The 23,091-nt window shown below is 39.1% G+C and overlaps 1 protein-coding gene across 1 annotated transcript; it reads right to left on the bottom strand.

Moving 5' to 3' along the window:
• Positions 1-922: 922 nt before the first annotated feature.
• mpp1 (membrane protein, palmitoylated 1) lies at positions 923-15,904 on the bottom strand. The gene is made up of 12 exons (NM_001008151.2): positions 15,681-15,904; positions 13,918-14,043; positions 11,845-11,923; positions 8,524-8,609; positions 8,293-8,361; positions 7,509-7,699; positions 5,740-5,843; positions 5,234-5,314; positions 5,060-5,140; positions 3,168-3,370; positions 2,609-2,680; positions 923-1,658 (listed from the first exon to the last, which is right to left on the bottom strand). Exons 1-12 carry the CDS (start codon positions 15,792-15,794, stop codon positions 1,482-1,484), a joined length of 1,383 nt encoding a protein of 460 aa, NP_001008152.1. The 5' UTR covers positions 15,795-15,904; the 3' UTR covers positions 923-1,481.
• Positions 15,905-23,091: the final 7,187 nt, after the last annotated feature.

The following is a 23,091-nucleotide window of genomic DNA, read 5'->3' as shown; positions in this document are numbered from 1 at the left end:
CAGCATGGAATACAAATGCTGAACTTTCTGTATTCATCAGCATTTATTTGTTTTGTCTTTTCATGAGTATTACAATATTTTCTATGCATAATACCTGTATTGTTGTTGCTGCACATATCGATGACATATTGTAAACTCACATCTGCACCTTACATTTGCTGCAGACTCGTATTGCTTTTCATTAATGACAACTAACAGGATGACCTATTTCAGCATGTAGCACCTCTATAGTTTGGTACAGCTTCCCTGAGTAGTTTTGCTCCTCTTATTTGGTTTGGTGCATTTTGCAGTTGTCATAGAAAGGCAGCTTACTTTGTATTCCATTGCCTTTTGTAGGAGTAATGATTTCAAAATGTATTTTATGAGAAAGGCAAATAAACCGATTCAGATATGTAGTTTTTTCCTGTTAAAAATGCAAACATGGGTTTAACAACCTGCAAATAAAAAGCAAACCCTGCTTTATAAATAACAGCTATGTTACTTTAACCACCAGTAAGGGATGAAGGCACATCATTCCTTCTCTGTATTTCTACATTAATCCAATTTAGAAGAGGAAAAGTTCCATTCTGTATTTAAATAAACACTTTTTAAACATGTTACAAACTTTTATTTCTGCCTAGATTCAGTGGAGCGAGTGCAAAAGCAGGCAAGTGGCCATGAGCAAAGCAGCAACAGTAACAAAAACCCAGGCATGCTCAAAGGTCAATATCCAGCATCATAGGCATTCCCATTTTACCAAGCCTAGTTCAGTAAAAATGTTAACATTTAGTACAGCCCACAGTCTGTAATATCAATAATAGCAGCATGGGAAAGTAATTAGTCATGCTGTACTATCCAAGAGAAATAATTGGGAGAAAGTCCTGCTTATAAAATAAGGTATATTTTCTGATAAATATTTATAGCAGGAAAAGGACAATTTATGTTTTTTTTTTCTAAGAGTTTACACGGCATACTTCACTGCACAATGACCTCTATGTTACTGTTACCAAATCATGTGAAACTATAAATTCAGATGAGATGAGCTGATTGCAAACATATTGCATTAAAATTAAATTCAATCAGTGCAGCTCTACTAGCCCATTTTGTACATGATCTGGCAACCTTATGCTGTGTCCTAACAGTTTAGGATAAATGATGTCACTGGCTTCTCTGGGTGGGTATGTTTGGAAAAGTTCCCAGATGTCATCTGTTCAATTTGGGCAATGTTTAAGTATTCTGGAATCAAAATGCATTGTAAGACTCAGATTATCTTAATCTAGATCAAGGCTGTCCATAATTATAATCAGCACAAAAGCTTGACAGCACGGTTCTAAACAACTGGTTTTCTATTGCAGTTGATAAGAGATTACCCTGTTCTCCTATGTGTTTTATATAGGAAGAAAGACTTTTGTGGTAAACTTGAGTAATTCTTAGGGGCCAAGGGTAAGTTTTCATGGCTGAATGGGATCAATGATTTTTGGGATTCACCTATTAGTAAGTTTTTAGTACACCCACGTAACAGGAACCCACTGAGGGGAAGAACAGGCTGCATCAAAAGCTTCCAACAGATCCTGCACTGTCTGCTCAACTCCATTATTAACTAGAGTCAGGTCAAAATGCTGTGCATATCGGGAGCGAAGGACATCTGAGTCTGCACGCAGCTTCTGCAGAGCCTCCGACTGAAAAGAAACAAAAAATTTTTCTAAGTAAATCACGGGGAAGAATTGTAAATGGGATGCTGTGTTAAAAACAGAGAAGGTTAACATGAATATTCAAAAAAAAAAAAAAATAAAGCTGAAAAAATGATTATGAGGAGGTATATATTAGATTTGGGCTTATGGAGTTGTGTTATATCTTATAAATAGGCTGCTAATTAAACACTCTCTTTCATTGCTAAATATGTACTCCTTTTAATATTGAAAGTAAAAAAATTTGTTAATTAATTCCTATTATATTCTTTGTTCCCTATCATATTTTCACAACAAACAAGGGAACATTTTATCACAAGACAATGGAGCTGCCTATATGTTTGTAGAACACTCACAGGCAACCAATGCACACATGTAAAGAACCTACATAATACATGCAGACAGTCTATACCAGGAGATACAGCGGGCACTCACAGACCCCAAGGCCAGGTGTAGCAGTAGGCCAATGGAGCCTATGTTTCAGTGCAGCACAGAAAGATAAGGTTATGTATTGTACCTTTATATGTGTTAGCAAATAATGTTTGCTTTCTTTAATACTACACTTGGTTGTGGGATTTGCGCATGCCTGTTATAACTTCTGGTATGGTTTACCTCCTCAAGATAAGAGGGTATGCACACCTAGACGTACGTTTTTAATAGTAAGCTGCTGACTGTGTGGCCCTATCACTTAATATTTTGTTTGTCTGTGCAGATCCGTCAAATTCAGGGCCATAGCGCTGCAAGGCAACCATGGTAAAAAAAACAAACAAACCCTTACAGTGCCCTTAAATCATTTCAACAATGATATTGGTGAGGCAGTTAGATATGAGCAATTTGTTACAGAGGAACATTCTCAAGTAGTTTATATGCGTTATTTGGAAAACTTCATTCAAGAACTCATACTTCTAAATCACTACAAAAAAAAAAATTAAGTCTCTTACCTCCTCTTTGTCTGTGGGTGAAATAAACACAATAAAGGGAGCCAATTCTGCTGTACGAACCATCTTCAGAGTCTAATTGACAAAGAGTTCACAAAGATCAACATTTTTAGCTCAGAAAAAAAGTGGACTACACCAGTAAACACACTGTGCGCTCTAATTGTCTCTTTATTCTTACACGTGACAGTACCTGCAGTACCTATGTCATTAATTGCAAAGGGTTATATTAAAGTAGTGTTTGAAGAGAGATAAAACGTATTGTTTAGATTTTGTAAATACATGTAAAGAATTTCTAAATATATATTTTACCGTTTAGTAAAATTTTTCCTCCAGTAACAGAACATGGTACCGATAAACAAAACCCCATATCTGAACCTAAGTAGCATTAAAGCAAGGCTATGAGCACTGACGAACTGAAAAATAAAAAAAGGTGGAAAAGCATTACATGGCTGCTGATAGATGACAGCAGCCATGTAATTTTAAGCAGAACATTATGCTTGAAATATTTAGCTCGTACCCTCTAATTTTTTGGACTCCACGTAGCATATAGCTCCCTTCTCACCTGTGGCTCAATATCCAAAATAGCAACTTTCCCATCTTTATGAACCTCCTTCACAGTCTGGATCTTTGTTCCAAACATATATCCACTAAAGCTGCCATATTCCAGGAACTCATTTTCTGAGATTGCCCGGCTCATTTCCTCTGCTGAAACAAAGTGATACGAGCCACTCTCCTCCTCTCCGCGTTTAGGGGGACGGGAGGTGTCTGTAAAAAGAAAAAAAAAATTAACTACAATCTTGTTGAATCAGTTGTGTGTAAAGTAAAGTCAAAAACGGACAATGAAAGATGTGAAATGCATCATTAAGAATTTCCATAGATTAGCCCTAGTTACCATCTCTTAGTCCTTGTTTCCATCCGACTGCATTTAAATGCAATTATATCTAACTGATAAAAACAGCTTCTGTACCTGCCCCATTACTGTAAAGCCAAAAATATTTAAATAGCACGTATCATTTTCTAAAAGTGTTAAAGGAGCAGTATACCACCTTGTTTAACATGAGCTCCTTGAATATGGCTTTTTTAAATGTACTTTTTGCCTATGGCGTTTTGGCATAATTGTTTTTTTTTTCTTTTTTTGCAGCTGTGACAAACACACCTTTGAGTCCTTTGAGTCCCTGAGAAATTTCAGCTGCTCTAACTGGCTCATTCCAACATCAGTCAGCAATTCTTAACACACTACTGATAATCAGCATGGGCAAAAGGGCATTGCAATAAAACATTTATGACTATAAGAATAAACCTGTTTGCAAAAAGTAATTACTAAGCATCAACTGCAGTTCAGTGCACAATTAATGGATTACAGAGTCAGCATGGCTTTATGTAGTTTTGCATGTATCACACAAGTCCTAATAGCTTTACGGTCTACCACTAAGGTAAGTGGTAAACTGTATCACTGTAATTACACAAGTAAGTTCCCTCTCCTTGCTAAAAAAGGCACCCAATACATTCTGAACCCTACCAATCAATTACCTCTTACAACAGACAATATATGATCCATTAAAGGAAATGTCAACTTTAAAGTTAAGAAGTCTTTTGTCAATATGGACTTGTTAGCAAAAGTTACTAGTTTCTTTTAAATTTTGTAATAAAGTCAGCACTTATCTGAAAGCTTAGCAGTGGTTTTCCTTCCAATAGCCTGTGCAGGGTGAGTGGCGCTACATCTTTAGAGGAGGCTAAGATTTTGGATACATATTTTCATGGCTGATATATTGGTTTTTGTAAACAAAATGCATGTTGTGTGTTATATGTGTCATAAAAGGCTCTGTGCAGTACTTTGTGTCTATTGTGAATATTGTAACTCAATATTCACATGATGTCCCCGCTACATAGTACATACAGATGCTAAAATATAAATAGTGCATGACATTATTTTTTGTGACTGACACTTTGGTCTATACACCACAATGCCTGTGTTAATACATTTCCTGCTTAGATGATTTCTCTCCTGGACCCAACCGTGACAACCGTCTCCTGGGGTCAGGCACATGTATATAAATCATGGCAGGATGCAGTTTTGCTGGTCACAGCCATGGGTTGGGACAAATAGAGAAAGGCTGTAATGGCTGGGCTGAGGCCAAGTCAGGGTTGCCATTGCATCACTAACAGGAAGCAACATGGTATTGTTTAATGGTGCATTCTTTGTGAATGTTAAACACTCCCCGTAAAGTGTGGTATATTGCCACCTGGTTTGTATGTGTGGTTTTGTCATCACTAGACTGTCACAATCACATTATACAAAATAAAATGGTATCACAAATAGAAAACAGCATGAATTGCAGCACTGTGTGAAAGAGATTATACGCTTAGAGTAAATTTAAATAGAGGTGAATCAGAACCTCATAATCATCAGTAGCATTATACACAAATATCAAAATATTAGAGTAAGATACTTACGTGGTGCTGGATACACAAATCTTTCTGGGTATTTGGCTAATAAAGTATTTTTTATGTGGCTGCGTCCAACCCCACTTACGCCTGAGAAAGAGAAAAGCAATATTGTAAAGGGTTCTAATTAACAATATGTGTTTATAAAAATGGGTCTCAGAAAAAAAAAGGTCTTTTACTAACCGATCAGCACAAGGGTCTTTCTTGTAAAAGCTGGTAGAGATACTACTTCCTCATAGGACACTACATCAAGCTGGTCAAATACTGCAGAAAAAATATATGATATCATCAACTAAATGCCTAATAATATTTAATATTGAATCTATTATAAAGTATGGTTTAACATATAAAAAGGAATGATTTTTCGTTCTAACATTTTGTACTTAACAAAGTTGGCCTAATTTTTATTCAATATTAAAAAGTTTTTTAGTAGCATTAAGTCAAAGGGCTCCAAATAACGGAAAAAAATCTGCATTTCCCAGGCATTTCAGATAACAGTTCTATACGTTAGAGAGAGAAAGAAGTAGATAAAGTAACTGATTTTAATAAATCTCTGAGCCCGTTGAGTGTGGTACTTATTTGATGCTCTGTCCATGTTGCATATATAATATTATATAAATATGATATATACACATACATACACTACATTATATAGTTAACTACAATAATTTATTTAGCAGTTGACTCACTAGAACTGTGCTTTGCCAGGTATTTGTCTTTACATTTCTTCTTCTTGCTAAAAGGACTACAACTCTGTGGATTCTGATTTGTTGTACTGGAGCTTGCCACACGCCTGTGAAGAAAGAAAAGCAAAAAACCACAAAACGAAAAGTTGAGATGATTTCTCTCATCTCAAACAACACAAAGTGCTCCAGTGAATACAAAATTTAGCGATTCACACAATATTTGAATTATGGCATACTTCTGATTTTGTGAACCCTACTGCATTCAGTCTGTGATATATACTGCAGCTAACTGAATGTTTTATCCTTGACACACACTTTATGCCAAGCTTCGGTAGAGCTACATAAATAAACATACACGAATAATAAATACAGTTCTGGGACCTATCTAGAATGCTTGTGACCTTGGATTGAGGGGGTCTTTCAGTAATACAAATCACATTTTGGATCACACAATCTAAGTCTTCTTAAAACATTTAAAAATTACTAAAACCCAGTTGTGTTGCTTTGCCACTAATGCGGATTTATGCTAGCTGAGCGTATAAGAATCAGCCAGCGAGATTAATAGAGATACTTAATGCAATCTGGGAAGGTGTCAGACTATAAAAGATATGATCAAAGGTAAGTAGTTAGGCGCATCATGAGATTTACCTCAATGTTGTATTGTGGGTTTTATGATCATAAACTTGTAACTCAAAGTACCTGTTTCTGAAAATATATGCAAAAAAATAAACTGCAAACAAGCTAAGGGGCCAGGTTATGCACATTAATCAATCTTTTTTACACTAGAGGAAAATTTGGTCTTGAGATATCAAATACACAGGCTTAATAGGATTATGTACGCTTTATACAAGAGTTTTTATTGTGTTCAGACACAGTGGCTTTTTTTGTAAGGTCCACCACAAAGTAACGCAGGAGTTAACTGACCCAATTTTTCTTTCAGTGAACTATACCCACAGGAGGTTCTTGTACAAGTAAAGGGTATGTAAACAGGATAAAAGATACAGATCTATACTATGCAGTATAATTTTGAGACATTACTAAAATAGAGAATAAAAAAAAGGGGAAAGACAAATTAGGGATCATCCACTTGAGAAGTTGCTTCCCTTGTTAAGGTGGCTGTACACGGACAGATTTAAGCTTCCAATTTGAGTCCTTTAGACTGATTTGGCTTATCTGCCCCTGTATGAGGACCCCCGACAGGCCTCTCCTGTCAACATCTGGCAAAAAATGAGCCAGGTGTCAATCGGGCAGGTTTGATTTTCCCATTGGATTGGGGACCGCATTGGCTCACTGATGCAGTTCTCGGTCTGACTGCCCCCATACCCGCCGTTTTAATTTGGCCCTAGGGCCAAATGATTGAATTAACCTGATGACCCACCAAGCATATCTTGAGTATGTCCACCTTTAGTAGACCTTTAATTAGGTCAGAAAACTATTGCTTTGGATACATTAGAAATTAGCAATTATCTGAGCAAAAGTGTGAATCTGCAAAAAAGGTTTTAAATTTCCTTTTAGAGCAGAAGAGAGAAGACACTGCACAAATAAGAATAAAAAAATCAGTAGCATCTCTAATGCAGTTACATAATGAACATAACTCCATAGAGTACATTACTGAATTAAATTAACATAATAATTTGAAGACTTAATGTCTTTTTAACATTATCAGCAACACTGCAATGTTGTAAAGATACTGGGCATAATTTATAAAAACCAAGACAATAGAGTAAACCTGTGAATTAGCTTCATTAGCATACATCTCATTTAATACATACCACTCCTGAAGTTCTGGAGAGGGAATCAGCCCAGCTGACCCCTCACCCTGTAAACGTCCTTGCCACCAATTGGAATCATCCTTGTTTATGATCTGAAGGATATCTCCAGTATGAAAGGCCAAGCCAGCCTCGCGACATGGTATCAGTGTATCAGAAAGAGGGTTGTAATCAAACAGAGCTCGGACATACATCTTAAAAAAAATAAATAAAAAAAGAGAATTATACGTGAGGGTAAATACATATTTCATTGTTCAATGATAATAGTGGCATGCAAATTTCCACCTTCCCCTCAGTAGGCAAAGACTGCGGTGGCTTTCAGCTAAAGCCAAATGACAAACTTTTCTTTTTTAAAAGGGATAAGCAAAAGAATGTAAAAGAAAGAATTTGCTGAGCTTCAATGCACAGTGAATGGTAAGTATAGGATTAGCAGCTATCAGGGACACTGCAGCTGTATAATCAGCCGTGAGCTATGTTACAGCATGGCCTCATTCACGGCCTAGTGCATAGCGTGCTGTACAAGATTCCATATTAAGGGACAATTATCTACTCTTTCGCATATTTGGAGGCAGGATTATAACTAACAATGCCATACAAGGAAGTGTATGAAAACTGTTATATTGAAAAGTTGTGTAAGTTTGCGCTGCATTAGCTATTTCATGTACTTTCCCTCTGTTGGTGGTATGTTTAATATACGTTCAAACATACTACAGCACAAGACACTTCAACCACTTGTCTATATGATATGAAATGATCAGGATAAAACTGGATTGATGAGAATTATTACCTGGAGTGGGGGCTTGCGATTGCTCTGTGATGGTGACACTTTTAAAACAACGGTCCCTTTGCTTTCTTTCTAAAAAGGAATAAAATATAATCAGAATGTAGCGTTGTGGGCTTTTCATCAAGGTTACTTCTATATTCCAAAAACCCTTCCCAAAACATTACAACCAACCTAAATGTACATTGCCCATACACCTTCCTCTGTAAAGCTAAATCAAGTAACATTTAAATTTACCAGAACACTCTGCAGATGATCCACACTTTGATTTCGGACACTTTTCCCGTTAATTTCCAGAATTTCATCTCCAACATGAAGTGAACCTGTAAGAGAAATGTTTCATGTATAATGCAGCTGAATGAGATCTAAAAGGCACTAAATTATAACTCAAAAGTAGTATGGCTAGCCTAGATAATGTAGTAGCAGCTAAAATGAGTGGAATATATCTTTATAGTGAATGAGTGTGAATTCTAAAAATACAAAATTTAACATAAGTTATTGCTCTGGGTGGAAAAATGGTATTTCCAAATCTTACTGCTGATGTTTTTGTGGATGTGATCTACTTTGCTTAAGCTATTTGATATAGCATTAATAAAAGGTTAATGATTAAATTAAGGAAAATTGGCCTTGAATAGTGTTGTACTTGGATAGGGAACTGACTAAAAGATAGATTGCAAAGAAAGGTGATAAACAGAACATTCTTTAGTTGGACCAATGCTGTTAGTGCAGTTTCTTAAAGGAACAGTAACACAAAAATATTTAAATACCTTATAAGTCACAAAACATCTCTAACATTAGGTCTAGCCTTTCCCCCCTTGCCTTTTTTAAATGCTTTGTGTAGAATTTTAGTGACGAACTGCTCCATAGCAGCACAGCGAAAAGGCGACAGGTCCTTAAATTTCTGTGTTTACTGACCCGGAAGTTGTCTTCGTGTCGGAGGACCTTCGGGAACTTAAGCTTTTTATTAGCGTATGCAGTTTAAATTTATGTTTCTATTTCTTCAGACAGTTTGGGGGGTAATGTTGCGATCATAAATTTAAACTACATAAGCTGATAAAAAGCTTAAGTGCCGAAGGTCCTCCTACATGAAGACAACTTCCGGGTCAGTGCACACAGGAATTCAAGCACCCATCGCCTTTTCGCTGTGCTGCTATGGAGCAGTTTGTCACTAAAATTCTACATGAAGCATTTCAAAAAGGCAAGAGGGGAAAGGCTAGACCTAATGTTAGAGATGTTTTGTGATTTATAAGGTTTTTAAATATTTTTGTGTTACTGTTCCTTTAAGGTGGCCATACACATAGCAATTTTCGATCTTTCATGTGACCAATGGTCGCACGAAAGATCGTTCCCACCCTCCACAGACATTCAGGGCTGAATCATCAAATATGGAGGTAGAAACAAAAAACTCCTTCTGCTGATTCAGCCCTGAACTTAGATTTTGCTCGGGCGCCTTTTAACCTGGCCAATCGGTGAGTTGACCGATATCCGCAGCCTTTTGCGATATCGGTCGGCTGATTGAGCTGCAATACACACACTGAATATCGTATGAAACGAGGTTTCGTACGATATCATCAGTGCGTGTATGGCCAGCTTTAGTGGTCTGTCTGTCCCCTTCTGTTCTCCTTAAAGGGATACTGTCGTAATTTTTATAGTATACATTTTATTTCTAAATTACACTGTTTACATAGCAAATAATTCACTCTACCATTTAAAATGTTATTCTTGAACCAACAAACATATTTTTTTTTAGTTGTAATATTGGTGTGTAGGCGCCATCTCAGTGCTTTGTGTCTGAGTCTGAGCTTTGAGAAGGAGCCAGCGCTACACATTAGAACTGCTTTCAGGTAACCAATTGTTTCTTTAATTCCCATGTAACTGAAGTCGCCATAAGCCGCACTTGGATTTCTTACTATTGAGTGCTATTCTGATATATACTGCTATCTTGCTCGCTTCCCATTGTTCTGCAGATCGGCTGCTGGGAGGGGGGTGATATCCCTCCAACTTGCAGCTCAACAGTAAAGTGTGACTGAAGTTTATCAGAGCACAGGTCGCATGGATGTGGCACCCTGGGAAACGAATAATATGGCTAGCCCCATGTGAAATTTCAACAATAAATATAAAAAAACTTGCAGCTCAACAGTAAAGTGTGACTGAAGTTTATCAGAGCACAGGTCGCATGGATGTGGCACCCTGGGAAACGAATAAATTTCAACAATAAATATAAAAAAATCAATGCAGGATTCTTCTGGAGAAGCTCTATTAACTGATGTGTTTTGGAAAAAAACATGTTTTCCCATGACAGTATTCCTTTAAGAGGTTTATGGGAGTGGATCTGTGTGCTATCTGACTTATGGTGCCCTCTGTGTAATTTAATGTTGAATTTGGCTTTATTTAAACTGCTATCACACCAGTGTTCTTCTGCTGCATTCCATGCAATCCCTGCTGAACTGGTTTGCCTGTTAGTCTTGTCTGACCTACAAATCATTAAATGCCCTTGGGCCTTTAGTTACACAGACAGGGAGACTAAACAACAAAGATTATCTAAACAGCTAAAAGAGTTATATATATTTACATAATGATATTAATAAAATGAAAAGAATTCTTAAAAAGTAGCTTTTTGAAATGGATCACCTATAATTATTTTTTCACTCTCAGCTGTTCATTTGCTTTGTTAAGTGCACAGAAAATGTTCTATCCATACACATAGTTCAAGGCTTTATTGGTTTTCTATGCACAGTATTTAAAAAATGCACAGAAATGTCCTTTTTATGCACGCAGTCTAAGGAATTAATTAGAAGATTGTCTGCAACATTTTATTTCCATTACCCATTCCAGTTACATTTCCTGACACCTGACAATATTTTCCTTTCTAGAAACAAAGCTTCAGGGGGTGGGTGAAAAAAAAAAAATCTCTGATCAGCTACATGCTAATCAATTTTTTTCAGCAAAACAAATGTTTTTCTTAACCTAAGATTTTATGTATTAAGGTAGCTGGCCAATAAAAGCTACCGACTAAAGGTCCCCATACACGGGCCGATAGTAGCTGCCAATATCGGTCCCTTGGACCGATTTTGCAGCTAATCGGCCCGTGATCTCGATCGGGCAGGTAAGAAAATCTAGTCGGATCGGGGACCGCATCGGCTCGGTGATGCGGTCCCTGGACCGACTTTGCCTATGCCCATCATTATAATTCGATCGTTTGCTCCAGGGCCAAACGATCAAATTAACCTGGATTCTCCCAATATCGCAGGTGGGGGATATCGGGAGAAGATCTGCCAAGCGAGCGGATCTGCCCGTGTATGGGGACCTTTAGTCCTTCCAGAAATGGAAGGCAGGTTATTAGCCTGTGTATGGGACCCACTGACAGGCCTGCCTAACCAATGTCTATTCGAAAATCAATTAAACTCTGATATGGCCTAGCATGTGGCCAAATTAGGCCCAGATCTTCTCATCTTGGGACCTCACCAACTGAGAGGATTTTGCACAGCCAACTTTAGCAAAGTAAGATGAAAGCAATATACACAATTAAGAAAAAAATACAAAAATGAAAACAAGAACCTTGTCTGTGAATGAATCCTCCATGTAAGATGCGAGCAACTATACAGCTCTGCTGTGAATTTACCTTGAGCGTAATACCCTGTTAAAAGAGATTAGTGTTTCTTTAATGAAAACATTTCACTACTAAAGAATTATTTTTTGCAAATTAAAAGAATACTGCCTTGTCTTTTACTATATTGCTCTGCTTAGATTTGGGCTTCACTGGCAGGGACACATAGTAACCTAGCGACTGTCAGCAAACAGCTAACATATTTAAGATAAATAAAATACATCACCTGTGAACACAAACATTTCAAGTTCAGTTGTCCAGAGCATTAAAGTCACATGTTCTAACCAACTGAATCCATCCAAAAAATTAGTCATGCAAAGAAAATTCTGGTTGATAGTCAGGGTGACAAATGAGTAAAGCATGGTTTGGCCAACAACCTGGGTTGCCAAATCAGGCAACAATTCAACCTTGCCAAATGTACAGGTCTTGCAGTGTTTGCTTAGATTTTTCTTAATAGAGAGCAGGAAAAAAAAATCCATCACTGCTATTACATCAATTATTCAGGTGGCTTTACTTTAAAAAAAAAAAAAAAAAAAAAGTGTTTTTTTATGATATAGATGTTTACCTTCTAGAACAGCCTTGTAAGATTTCATTTCCCAGCCTTAAAAGGAAGGTTCATCGTAGAACCAACTTTTACTGCGATGTACACCTTAGTATAGACTGTTTTTAATTTTTTTTTTTTTTTAATTTACTGCCTTTCTTATTTATTTGGCAGATCTAGCAGCACCAGTCAACCAGGACGCACATTAATTCAGAAGCTAGATATTTATCATTATTTTAATTATGTTTTCATTTACCGTCATTCAACCCACTGACTGGTGAACTGTCTCTATTAACTCTAACCTGTCATTCAACCAGGGTCAAACTGGGGGGTGCAGGGCGAACCAGGAGTTCCGCCCCAGGGGCCCCACCACCTGCCCGACGTCCTCCCCTGAGCACAAAACTTCCTTTCAATGCGTCAGGGAAGGGACATCGGCAGCCGGGGAAACGGCGACAGGAATCCGGTCTGGGCCGCCGGGGCCACCAGGTTTTTTGCCGTGCCCTGGTGACACAGTCCGACCCTGCATTCAACCCACTGACTGGTTAACTGGACCATAGGGCCAATGGCACATTAGGTACAGCCTTGAATTCTTGCTTCAAACATTTTCTCTGCATGCAGAGGGAAGCCAGTGTGTTCCAATCCACTCTCTCTGCACAAACAGGCACAGAGTTGGCTTGTTTTGCAGAGATACAAAAAGGATATTGGATATTTGTCTTCACAGTGATCACTGTGTGTCTGCTAACAGGCCCAATAAATGAAAACCTTTTTCAGATAAAATTGGACTTTTGTAGCCGATAATTTATTTGCAAGTGCTGGATCACTTTATTATATTATTGGTCCCTTCATTCCACCCCAAGACTATATATTCATGATTTGACCCAAACGGTCCAGAATTACCTTTCCTTCCCTCTGTGTTGATACTTATTGGAATAATTTCCCATGTTAACTGGAGCTTCATTTACATATATTCGGATTATAAAGTGCATGCCATTTTAAATTGAATACTTGAAAAAATATATAAAATATAAAGATTAGGGAGAGGGAGAACATAATATTTTAAATTATTTAGCATAATAACTATTCTTTAGGTAAAATGATACTTCCATGTCTAAGCAACACTGTTGCCATGGCTATATGACACTTTAGGGTCATAAGAGGCAACATTTTTCCAGTTAGACTTTTTTCTCACTAATATTTTCTATTTGACTAATAATTTGCCTGGAAGGTCAGTTTTGGATAGAGATTTTATTGGGTGGCAATCAATTTTTTTCAAATTTAAAATTGTACATGCTAGTGACCCTTTTGGAGGCTTAATAGGGCATCAGTAAATGCAGAATTGGGTGTAAGTCCAGCTCACCGTCACTTCTGCTTAGATCCACTTGCTTTCTAGTCTGTAAATATGTTTTTTTTTCCCCGTTTCTTTTAAATATCCAGCTTTTTTAAAACTATTTTTCCAGACCTCTGCCTATGTCCCTTTACTTACCATAGGTTCTTCGGTTTCTCTTTCAAACTGAACAAGTCGTACTCTCTTCTTTTCCTCTGTCCCTGAAGCTGCAGATCCATTTGTGTAAATCTCCTCTGTGTGAGAGCCGACACTGGTTTGATAGCCCTGTTGGGTACACTAGGTTTAGTACAAGCACAGATGAATTTACAAGTTTGCAATAATAGCTGAAAATAGCAAATTTCATCACACAGAGAATATATTAAGAACATTGCATCAATATTTCTGTCTAACATCATTCTGAAATGATGTAAAGCATTTGGTATAACTCATTACAGTTACCTTAAAACAAGAAAGGAGAGAGCAAAAGGGCTAGGTGACTACATGGAGAATAACAATATCTGTTGGGCTGGTGGGGGGCTGTTTCGGCCTCTATGTACTTGAAATGCCAGGGTCTATTTCAAATCCCAGTCTGGACCCTCAATAGCCATTCGCTTATGGAGTACAGGAGAAGATACACTCAGCCATTAACAGTGGCAAGCTATAAGAGTGACTTTTGGAACAGGTCCCCTTCCCCCTGCACCAGATGGAAGACCAGGGAGGGTAGTTACGCAACTGACTATGCCTGTAAACACTCATAAGCAGCTGAGCAGACATCTGTAAATTTTAGATCACCAAACGTAATTCTAAGCAACTTTCCAGTATACATTAAGTCAGCATTTTCAGTGGTTTTACAACATAGCAGAAACCAGCTGGAGACTAAATTCTACTACACCGTAGTCAGAACTGACAAACAGAAAGGGCTAAACTGATTTAGGTGGAAAGCAATATTTATAAATTTATCATTGACAATGTTGTATATTGGAATGTTGCTTACAATAATTTTTTTTCACTATATAAAGATATGAAGTTTTAGATTCCCTTTAAAATAAAGTTTTAAATCTTCAGAACTCGCACCCAGTGGTGTCTGCTCTACAGAATGGACAATTTCATAGGCGATTGGTGCAGGGCCACTTGTTTTGCAGCAGGGTTAGGGCAGTGGCACACGTGGAGATTAGTCGCCCGCGATAAATCTTCGCATCTACATGTCATCCGGTGGGATGGCATACATGCTTCCGTTTCCCGTAGTTTCTTTTAGAGGTAACTTCGGGAAACCAAAGCAACACGTATGCCATCCCACTGGTGATTTGCATTCTTGCGGGTGGGATGGTATGTCAAGATTAGTCGCCGGTGGTAACAAAGATTCATTTCGGAAACTAAACTCCATGTGTGCCACTGCCCTTGGGGTGAAGACCCATGGAGCTACTAGTAGCAGCTACTTGTTGGAGCTACTAAAACAGACAGTGTTCAGCATTTACTGATGACTGTCTCTAGGTGTGTTTTAGCAGAGGCTGTTCTCAGTATTGTCTATGGGAAGGTATTTTCTGGAGTTTAGTAGCAATGGAAAAGTAGCTGCTACTAGTAGCCCGGTGTGCCTTTACTCGCTTGTGATCTCTGTACTCTGCACATGTCCCTCCATTCAGCAGCCTATTATCTGTACCATGGCCTCGTTTTCGCTGATCCTCTATTTTCTTATCAGCTGACAAGTAGAAGAGCAAAGATCATCGCGCAGAGAAACCGCAATGCTAACCCCATACTCGCCGGTTCGCAAAAGGCTATAGTATGTTTAAATCACACAGAAAATGAATTCTAATATACTGCGATATAAATCTCCCAGGAAATGAGGGAGCTCGCAATATGAGACCTGCAGTTCGGTTACCTGATACTGACGGCATCAGAATGGTTTCCCTGTTTGTAGCTCTTACCTTGGCTGAGCCCCGGTTTTGCAGCAGGGTCTCCAGATACAGGTCTGACAGGGCAGTCCTCACACTGGAACTGTCACACAACGGGGTCTCTGCGCGCTCAAACTTCATTGACATCCTGAGACGAGGTATTCCGCCTTCCTAGGTGTTTCCACTGTATAAACCTGCACCGGTTTATACTATCGAACCCCTCTGCCTCTTCTCCTTTATCTCCCAAGGAATAGGCTGAGTCAGTGAACAGTGTCTAAGAGAGATAGAGGATTCAGACGCCTACCATGACGTATCAGGGGAGTCCTTACCGAATTTTTTTTTTTTTTTTTAATACTGTTTAGAAACCGCTGTCCACGTGTATTTCCAGCCTGATGTTTGGCTTTGCGCATTACAGATTTACTAAATATTCAGATAGGTTTAACATTCTTTTAATAACGCAACAAAACGAGCCGATGGTTGCGTTCCCTATGTCCTCAAAAAAATGTGTTCTCCCGAGTCACATGACCTGTGATGCTTGTCATATGAACAGGGAATCGCAAGAGGGGGAAGGAGGGGGTCGAGGTAGAGAAAAATAAGGGCCGGAAGGGGAGACGAATGTGTTAATATTGGTACTCGTAATTGTATGAAACAGCATGAGGTGTAGTTTTAATGCCAATACGACTAAATAACGCGTGAAAAATATACTCGTAGTCTTTATTTGGTGTCAATAAGGCACACTAATAGCGCGTTCTTTGAAAATATTGCTATTGCCCTTGAAACAGTGGTTGCCAAACTGAGTCTGAAATGGGGTTAGCCTGAAGGCAAGTTAAGAAGACATTTGGGTAAACTGCAGGTTTTCTCCTTGTAAGCCAATTCAAGGTGAGTTAGAGTGATTTGTAGTACCTCTGCTGGGTCTTCTAACCAGCCAATATGGTAGGGCAGAGGAGTGACAGTGGTGGGGTGATGAGGCCAGAGGGCATTATTTTAATGCAAGTAGGGGGTGAAACTGGGCGGCAGGGAGTAGGGCTGCCTCTATTGAATGTTGTGTGCTATGGCAGTGGGGCGCAGTAGGTGACATTGGGCCTGAGGCTATAATACAGCAGACCTTGGTTGGTTGGAATATGCTTCAATCGAGGTTGAACACTATGAGTTTCAGACTTCTAAAATCTGGACATGCAGTTTTAACCCATACAGCTCTTGTAAAGACAAGGACAGGTAGCAACCCTGGTAGGGAGGAGGAAAAGTTAGGGGCATTATAATATACTGCCAATACAATTGCTTCCGGCCTTAGCTGGTAACATACTGGCAGAGTGGCAGCCTTGTTGTGAGCTAAGAGTGACTCTGTCCAAATGTTGGGCTGTTAGGCCTCGAAGGGAGGGGGGGGGGGGGGGCTAGAATGATGAAATACGGTCAGATTTCTACGATTTGAATATCCTAAACAGTGTATGTGTGCACATAAGTTCTTATGGTATTTTCCCACAAGTATTTAAACCCCCACAAAAAAAATTGTGAATGGTCATATTAGTGTAGGGATCTCCAAAATTGGCCCCTAGGTTGGTTACCCCCAGGATAGACCCAAAGGGTGGGTGATACTGTAATAGTGCAACACCTTGGGTGGGTTGGCACCTAAATAGTTAATAGGTAATTAGCTTCCTTGCAGTTCAAGGTTATGGCCACAGGGTGGTACAGTTAGTATAAAAGGCTGTGCAGCCATGTGCAGCCAGGTCTTCCTGCCTGGGACCCCTCTGGAGAGAGGATAGTGACAGGCTGGGTCTAGTGAGAAAGATATTTTTAATAGACCATTCCAGGAGTGGTAGACAGGATCATCTAGTCGGGCAGCTGAGCCCCACCAGGAGATACCGAGATTAAGATCTCCCAGCACTAATAGCTGGAGTCAGGGACTAAAGAGATAGGAATAGGAGATTGCCTAATCCGGGGGATAGCCGGGTGATATTTCCGGAGTGAGGTCTCCAGGGGGTGTCCGCTCGGTGTGAGTACCGGGGATAGCCCTAGAGAGGGTATTCCGGCGTGAGTACCGGAGGGAACCCCAAAGGGAGGGTCATTTGGCTGGAGTGTTGCCGGTATCCCAGGAGAGAGGGACTCCTAAGGGAATAGAAGGTTTCCTGATATATCCTATGTCTCCTGTATGCAAAAGCTGTCTGCCACTCTTCAAATAAACACAACACTTGGTTCAGCATACTTCAGAGTGTGTGTGTATTACTCCTGGAGGATCTACACTACCTGGTAAGGATATACCCCAGTGAGGGGGCAAGGTACTAGGAGTGCTGGGAGTCCCCAAGAAGGAGTACTATATTAAGTTCTCAGGAGGGGAGTTATAGTTCATTCTATCCTGGGTGGAGGCACGCCCAAGTATAAAGAAATATCTGTTCCCCCACAGTAAGCGGGGCTCAGGACTCCTGAAAGCGCCAAGTATAGTGACATATCAGCAGGTAGTGCCACAACCGTTTATAAAGTGGGCTACATTAGTAATGCAGCATTTGCTGTGATTATCCTAACATGCGTTTTCATGTAAGAAATGGAACAACTGAGTTACTCTTAATATTTTAATGATATTATTATTAACATTTTTATTATAAAGCAGCAACATATACCGCAGCACTGTACAAAAAGTGGGTTTCATACGTTGGACATACAGAGTAACATATAAAGCAACCAATAACCGAAACAAGAGGTAAAGAGAGCCCTGGCCAAAAGAGGTTACAATCTATGATATAGTGATGTTTATATAGTTAATTGGATATGAACACACCTGGCATTTTGTTCATCAGATTCAAACCACACATAATTTAAATATGTCTAGTCAAAAGCAAAATCAGTCCATAGTAGTAAGAAAGGAGAATTTGTTGTTTAAAGAAAGAACTGCCATGGACTTTCCCACAAGAAAAGGAAGCTAAACTGGAGAATTAGGGTTACTTACAGTGTGACACTACATGAGACACCAGGCCCCACAACTTAATTTTAGACTTCCTGTAATGCATAATATATTGTGCATAAAATGTTTGGAAAAGTGCTTATGAGTGTCCAACAGGGCACCCTATTCCTTCTGCACTGTTGTTTACCCCAGTGCATACTCCCAGGCTTAGGGGGTTAAAAACAGAAGGCTAATAATTAACAGACAGAGAGTAAATAACAATGTATTTGTTGAATCAGGGCTAAAGGGAGTTGTCAGAATGCAGGTACTGTAAGAAGCAAAGCTAGAAATTTGAAATAATTTCCACTGAAATACTAGAGAGCTAATTTTCTCTTCTTAGGTAAATAAAATACAAAATGAGCACTCAGCCCAGAAACAATTTTAGAAAATCTGTTTCTGCATACAACTACTTTATATTTCTAAATGGAAGTTAACTTTAGGCAGGAGAGAGGCTGTTAGGAATTTAGCAGTGCAACCTGCACCAAAGTTCCTGGAAGCAGGGGGCTCAAACTCAATTTACCTGGGGGCCGCAGGAGGCAAAGTCAGGATGAGGCTGGGCCGCATAAGGGATTTCACAAAAAATTGGCTTTCAAGGGATAATGCAAGGCACGGCAGGCGGGAGCTGCTGATTGCGGAAATGACGTTATGCCATCATAACAGTTATTATGGGAAGACGTTCTGTGTGCACAATTAGCTCCTTAGCAGCTAATTGTGCACACAGAACGTCTTCCCATAATAACTGTTATGATGACATAACGTCATTTCCGCAATCAGCAGCTCCCGCCCGCTGTGCCTTGCATTATCCCTTGAATTGCAATGAAAATCGTGATCCATTCATTGCTTTTGAGAAGGCGTTGGTGCGGGCCACAAAATATTGTACCGAGGGCCGCAAATGGCCCCCGGGCCGCGAGTTTGAGACCCCTGTCCTAGAGGATAAAATTTGTCACTGGGGTACAAAGGAAGAAAGCATCAGCAATGTCAAGGCCAAAGGTATACATTCAGATGCCTAATCAAGGACTAAAGAATAGTCAGATTTAACCAGAACCAGAGTGTAAAGGTCCCCATACACGTTGAGATTCGCTCGTTTGGCGAGATCGCCAAGCGAGCGGATCTTCACCCGATATCCCCACCTACGGGGAGATGATTGTATATATATGGGGAGAGGGTCTGTGAAATGCTATTCATGTTGTTATACAATAAATATTAGGGCCAGATTAAGGGTTCAATGAAATTTTTATGGGCGTAGTCTGATTTACTGCAACTCATCTTTTTTAAGTTTACCCAGCATAGTTCCTGCTGTGAAAGATATGTTGTGCAGAACAACAGTGCATTTATTAGTATAGGTCCCAAACTTCTGCCCATTTGCTAAACCTGGTTATTGTTGTGTCAGCTTTCATGTGCCCATGCCAGGGTGTTTGCGTGTGAAAGTTGGTGCAACTATTGCCACAACATGCAAAAGGAAACATGGATTTACTGGTTATTCAAGAATCATTTAAATAAAGTGGTATTCTTGTGTCAAAGTGGACTGCTGCCTGTGTCATAATCAGCAAAGCGGGGGCAAATGATGCAAGTATGTACAAGCGATTCTGTGCTGATATATTAACCTAGCACTGTGCCCTGTCATTGTAAATGGACTTAGTCAGCACCATAAAATGATTCAGTGACTCTTGGTATTAAATGGAAATGTCAGACACAGCATTAAATTGTACAGTGACTCTCAGAGTTCTGAACAACTTTCTCTATAAGTCAGCAATTCTGGGGTTAACTGACTACAGTAATTGCATAGAAAGTGTTTACACTAGATTCATGCAGTGGGTTGGTTGCCCACAGGTTACCTGCAAAAAAAAGCAGGTACCCTGCGGGTTGTGGGTAGGATTCTCCGGCGCAGGTCTGCAGGTCAGGTTGTGGGTCTTGTCTACAATCTTTTACTTATATTTTACTAATTTAAACATTTTTTGAAAAGTTTTGCGATCATGGTTTAAGGGGTTCTTGTTCCAGTTCGAATCCAAAAAAAAAATCTTTATCGGCCACCTTCTTCTGACCGGCAGAAGCTTTCACGAGTGCTTAATGAGCTCTGGACCAACGAGACTTAAAGTCTTGGACAGCAACTTCAGCAGCAGGAACATCTGTTTCAAGAACAGAAGGTAGAGCAGGAGGATTCCAGCCGATGTCACAGAAAATTGTGAAGAGCCCAGACCTTCATGTCTGAGGTTATTATGAGTAAATTTGTGTAAATGAGTAAATTTGGCCCAGCGAAGTAACTCGTTAGATTTAGGTTTTAGATTAGGTTTATCGCAAAAAAACACGAATCGTGGAAAAAAAAATATTGTTAAAAAATCTTCCCCTTAGTGGCTTTTTACGAATGTAACTATTTTCTCAGGAGATATGTGAAATTAAAGGAGAAGGAAAGGCTAATAAAGAGTTAATCTTAAGCTGCAGGCATACCTTCAGTTCTCTCAATAGTGCCCTTAAGTCTCCTTAAGGAAGAAAAAAAAGCTGAGCTGTGTAAAGAAAGTTCCCATAATGCCTCGCTCCTGCACCAAGACCAAGACCGGTGTACATGCGCAGTTTGTAAGACTATGAGGAAGCTTCCTGCTGATTGGCTCAGATCCACATTCCTAAGGGGGGGGGAGTAAGTTCTTTGCATTCTTGAGGGAGGGGGGAACAGGAGAGGGGAGAGAGCAGAGAGCTGTGTGTCACTGGCAGAGGAAAACAGACACAACAAATCTTTTGACAGAGAAGTCAGTTCAGCGTTTCTGTGAGTGCTTATGGCTGTATTTACATAGACCTTTCTAATAAAGCTTACTTACTTTTTACTTTTCTTTTTCCTTTAACATTAAGAACATTCTATATATACTAAAGAGCTAGTGGACAAAAAGGTGCTGTAAAATCTATTTCTGGCTAACAAAACTGTAGTTTAAATCAGAAAGACGTGCATGCTTATTCCTATCTGTGCTGTAAAAATGTGGTATTTCACTGCTGCAGATTTTTGATCTGTACATAGGATAGGAACATCCATAAAACAATACATATTTGTTTTGCTTGGCAAACACGGACTTTCCAAATAAGCAATATTTTCATCCATATAATAAGAACTATTTCTGATTGATTTAATATTACAGACATGGAATTACACAAACATTTGGGCAAATGTTTAAGAAAACTTGAAGCGTATGTTCACCATCAGACAATAGTCTGAATTTGAACAGCCCCTGTCAGAAAAAAAGGCATTTTTGTGAATCATCTTTATTATTTTAATTGTTTAGTTTTGAAGCTACAGACCATATAAGCTATAAGCAGATCCACCGTAAAATACTTTAAATGTAATATATAAATGTATTTTGTTCATTCATATAAGTTTATTTTATTATCTGGTATCTTGAGTAAGAGATTTATGATGACATTTATAACCCATATTAAACTTTGCACAATGAACTTTTACTGAAGGATGTTAATAATATGCTGATGGAATTGACCATAACAGGAAGTCTGTACTAACAGGAAGTCTGCATTTTGTTCTTACTTTTTTACTTTTTTCACCTAAATATTAGCTCAGGAGTGTGGCTTTTTAAGAGATAGGGCATTCTGCTCCTCCAGGATTAATGACAGAGGAGTCTTCACCTGCGGCTGCTAGAGTGGGAAGAATAAAGGGGGGGATGAGCCTGCAGACTATTTACTGTTTTCTGTAGGTGACATCCTTGAGTGTGTAATGGCTTCAAACCTAAATAGCAGCATACACATATCACTGGTACCAGATGACAGGCATAAGGGAAATCATGGGTAGAGATTAACAAAGCTGTCATTGCTGAACTATCTCAGGAACCAGGGATTAGACTCTTGCTGGTCAAAGACATCTCTGGCTGAGGAAATGCCGTTTTCTTGATGCTTATAATTTCTGTCTTCTGTAAAAAAAATGTACCATCCAGGGAGTGGCATGGACACTGAGTAAGTCCCTATTAAAAACGTTTCTTTTATTATCTCACCATGACTGTATTTAAAGTTCTTTCTTTTAATGTTGCACTGCCTTCAAAGCCAGCTTTTAACTTGCAAGAATAAAACAGTGACTGTGCCATCCTCACATTGGAAACTATAAAAACTGTACAAAAAAGACTCGACTTTCTTTGAGGTCTAAATCAAGTAGGGATCATTTTTCAACACTGGTTGCTATAAGTTACTGGCCATGGGCCAATTGCCCAGTGTTGATAAATGAGCCTCTATAGTCTTTTAGCTGACATTCTTTTTAAAGGACTAGCTTGTAGACATATAGCATACAGGTAATTTTACCATAGTTACATAGGGTTGAAAAAAGACCAGTGTCCATCAAGTTCAACCCATCCAAGTAAACCCAGCACACCTAACCCACACCCACCAACCTATACACCCACATACACAAACTATAAATACAACCACTAGTACTAACTGTAGATATTAGTATCACAATAGCCTTGGATATTCTGATTGCTCAAGAACTCATCTAGGCCCCTCTTAAAGGCATTAACAGAATCTGCCATT

The sequence above is a fragment of the Xenopus tropicalis genome, chromosome 4 (genome assembly GCF_000004195.4).
Source record: "Xenopus tropicalis strain Nigerian chromosome 4, UCB_Xtro_10.0, whole genome shotgun sequence".
NCBI lineage: Eukaryota > Metazoa > Chordata > Amphibia > Anura > Pipidae > Xenopus > Xenopus tropicalis.
The sequence above is the reverse complement of the archived record's forward strand: the minus strand, read 5'-3'. Positions and strand labels throughout refer to the sequence as shown.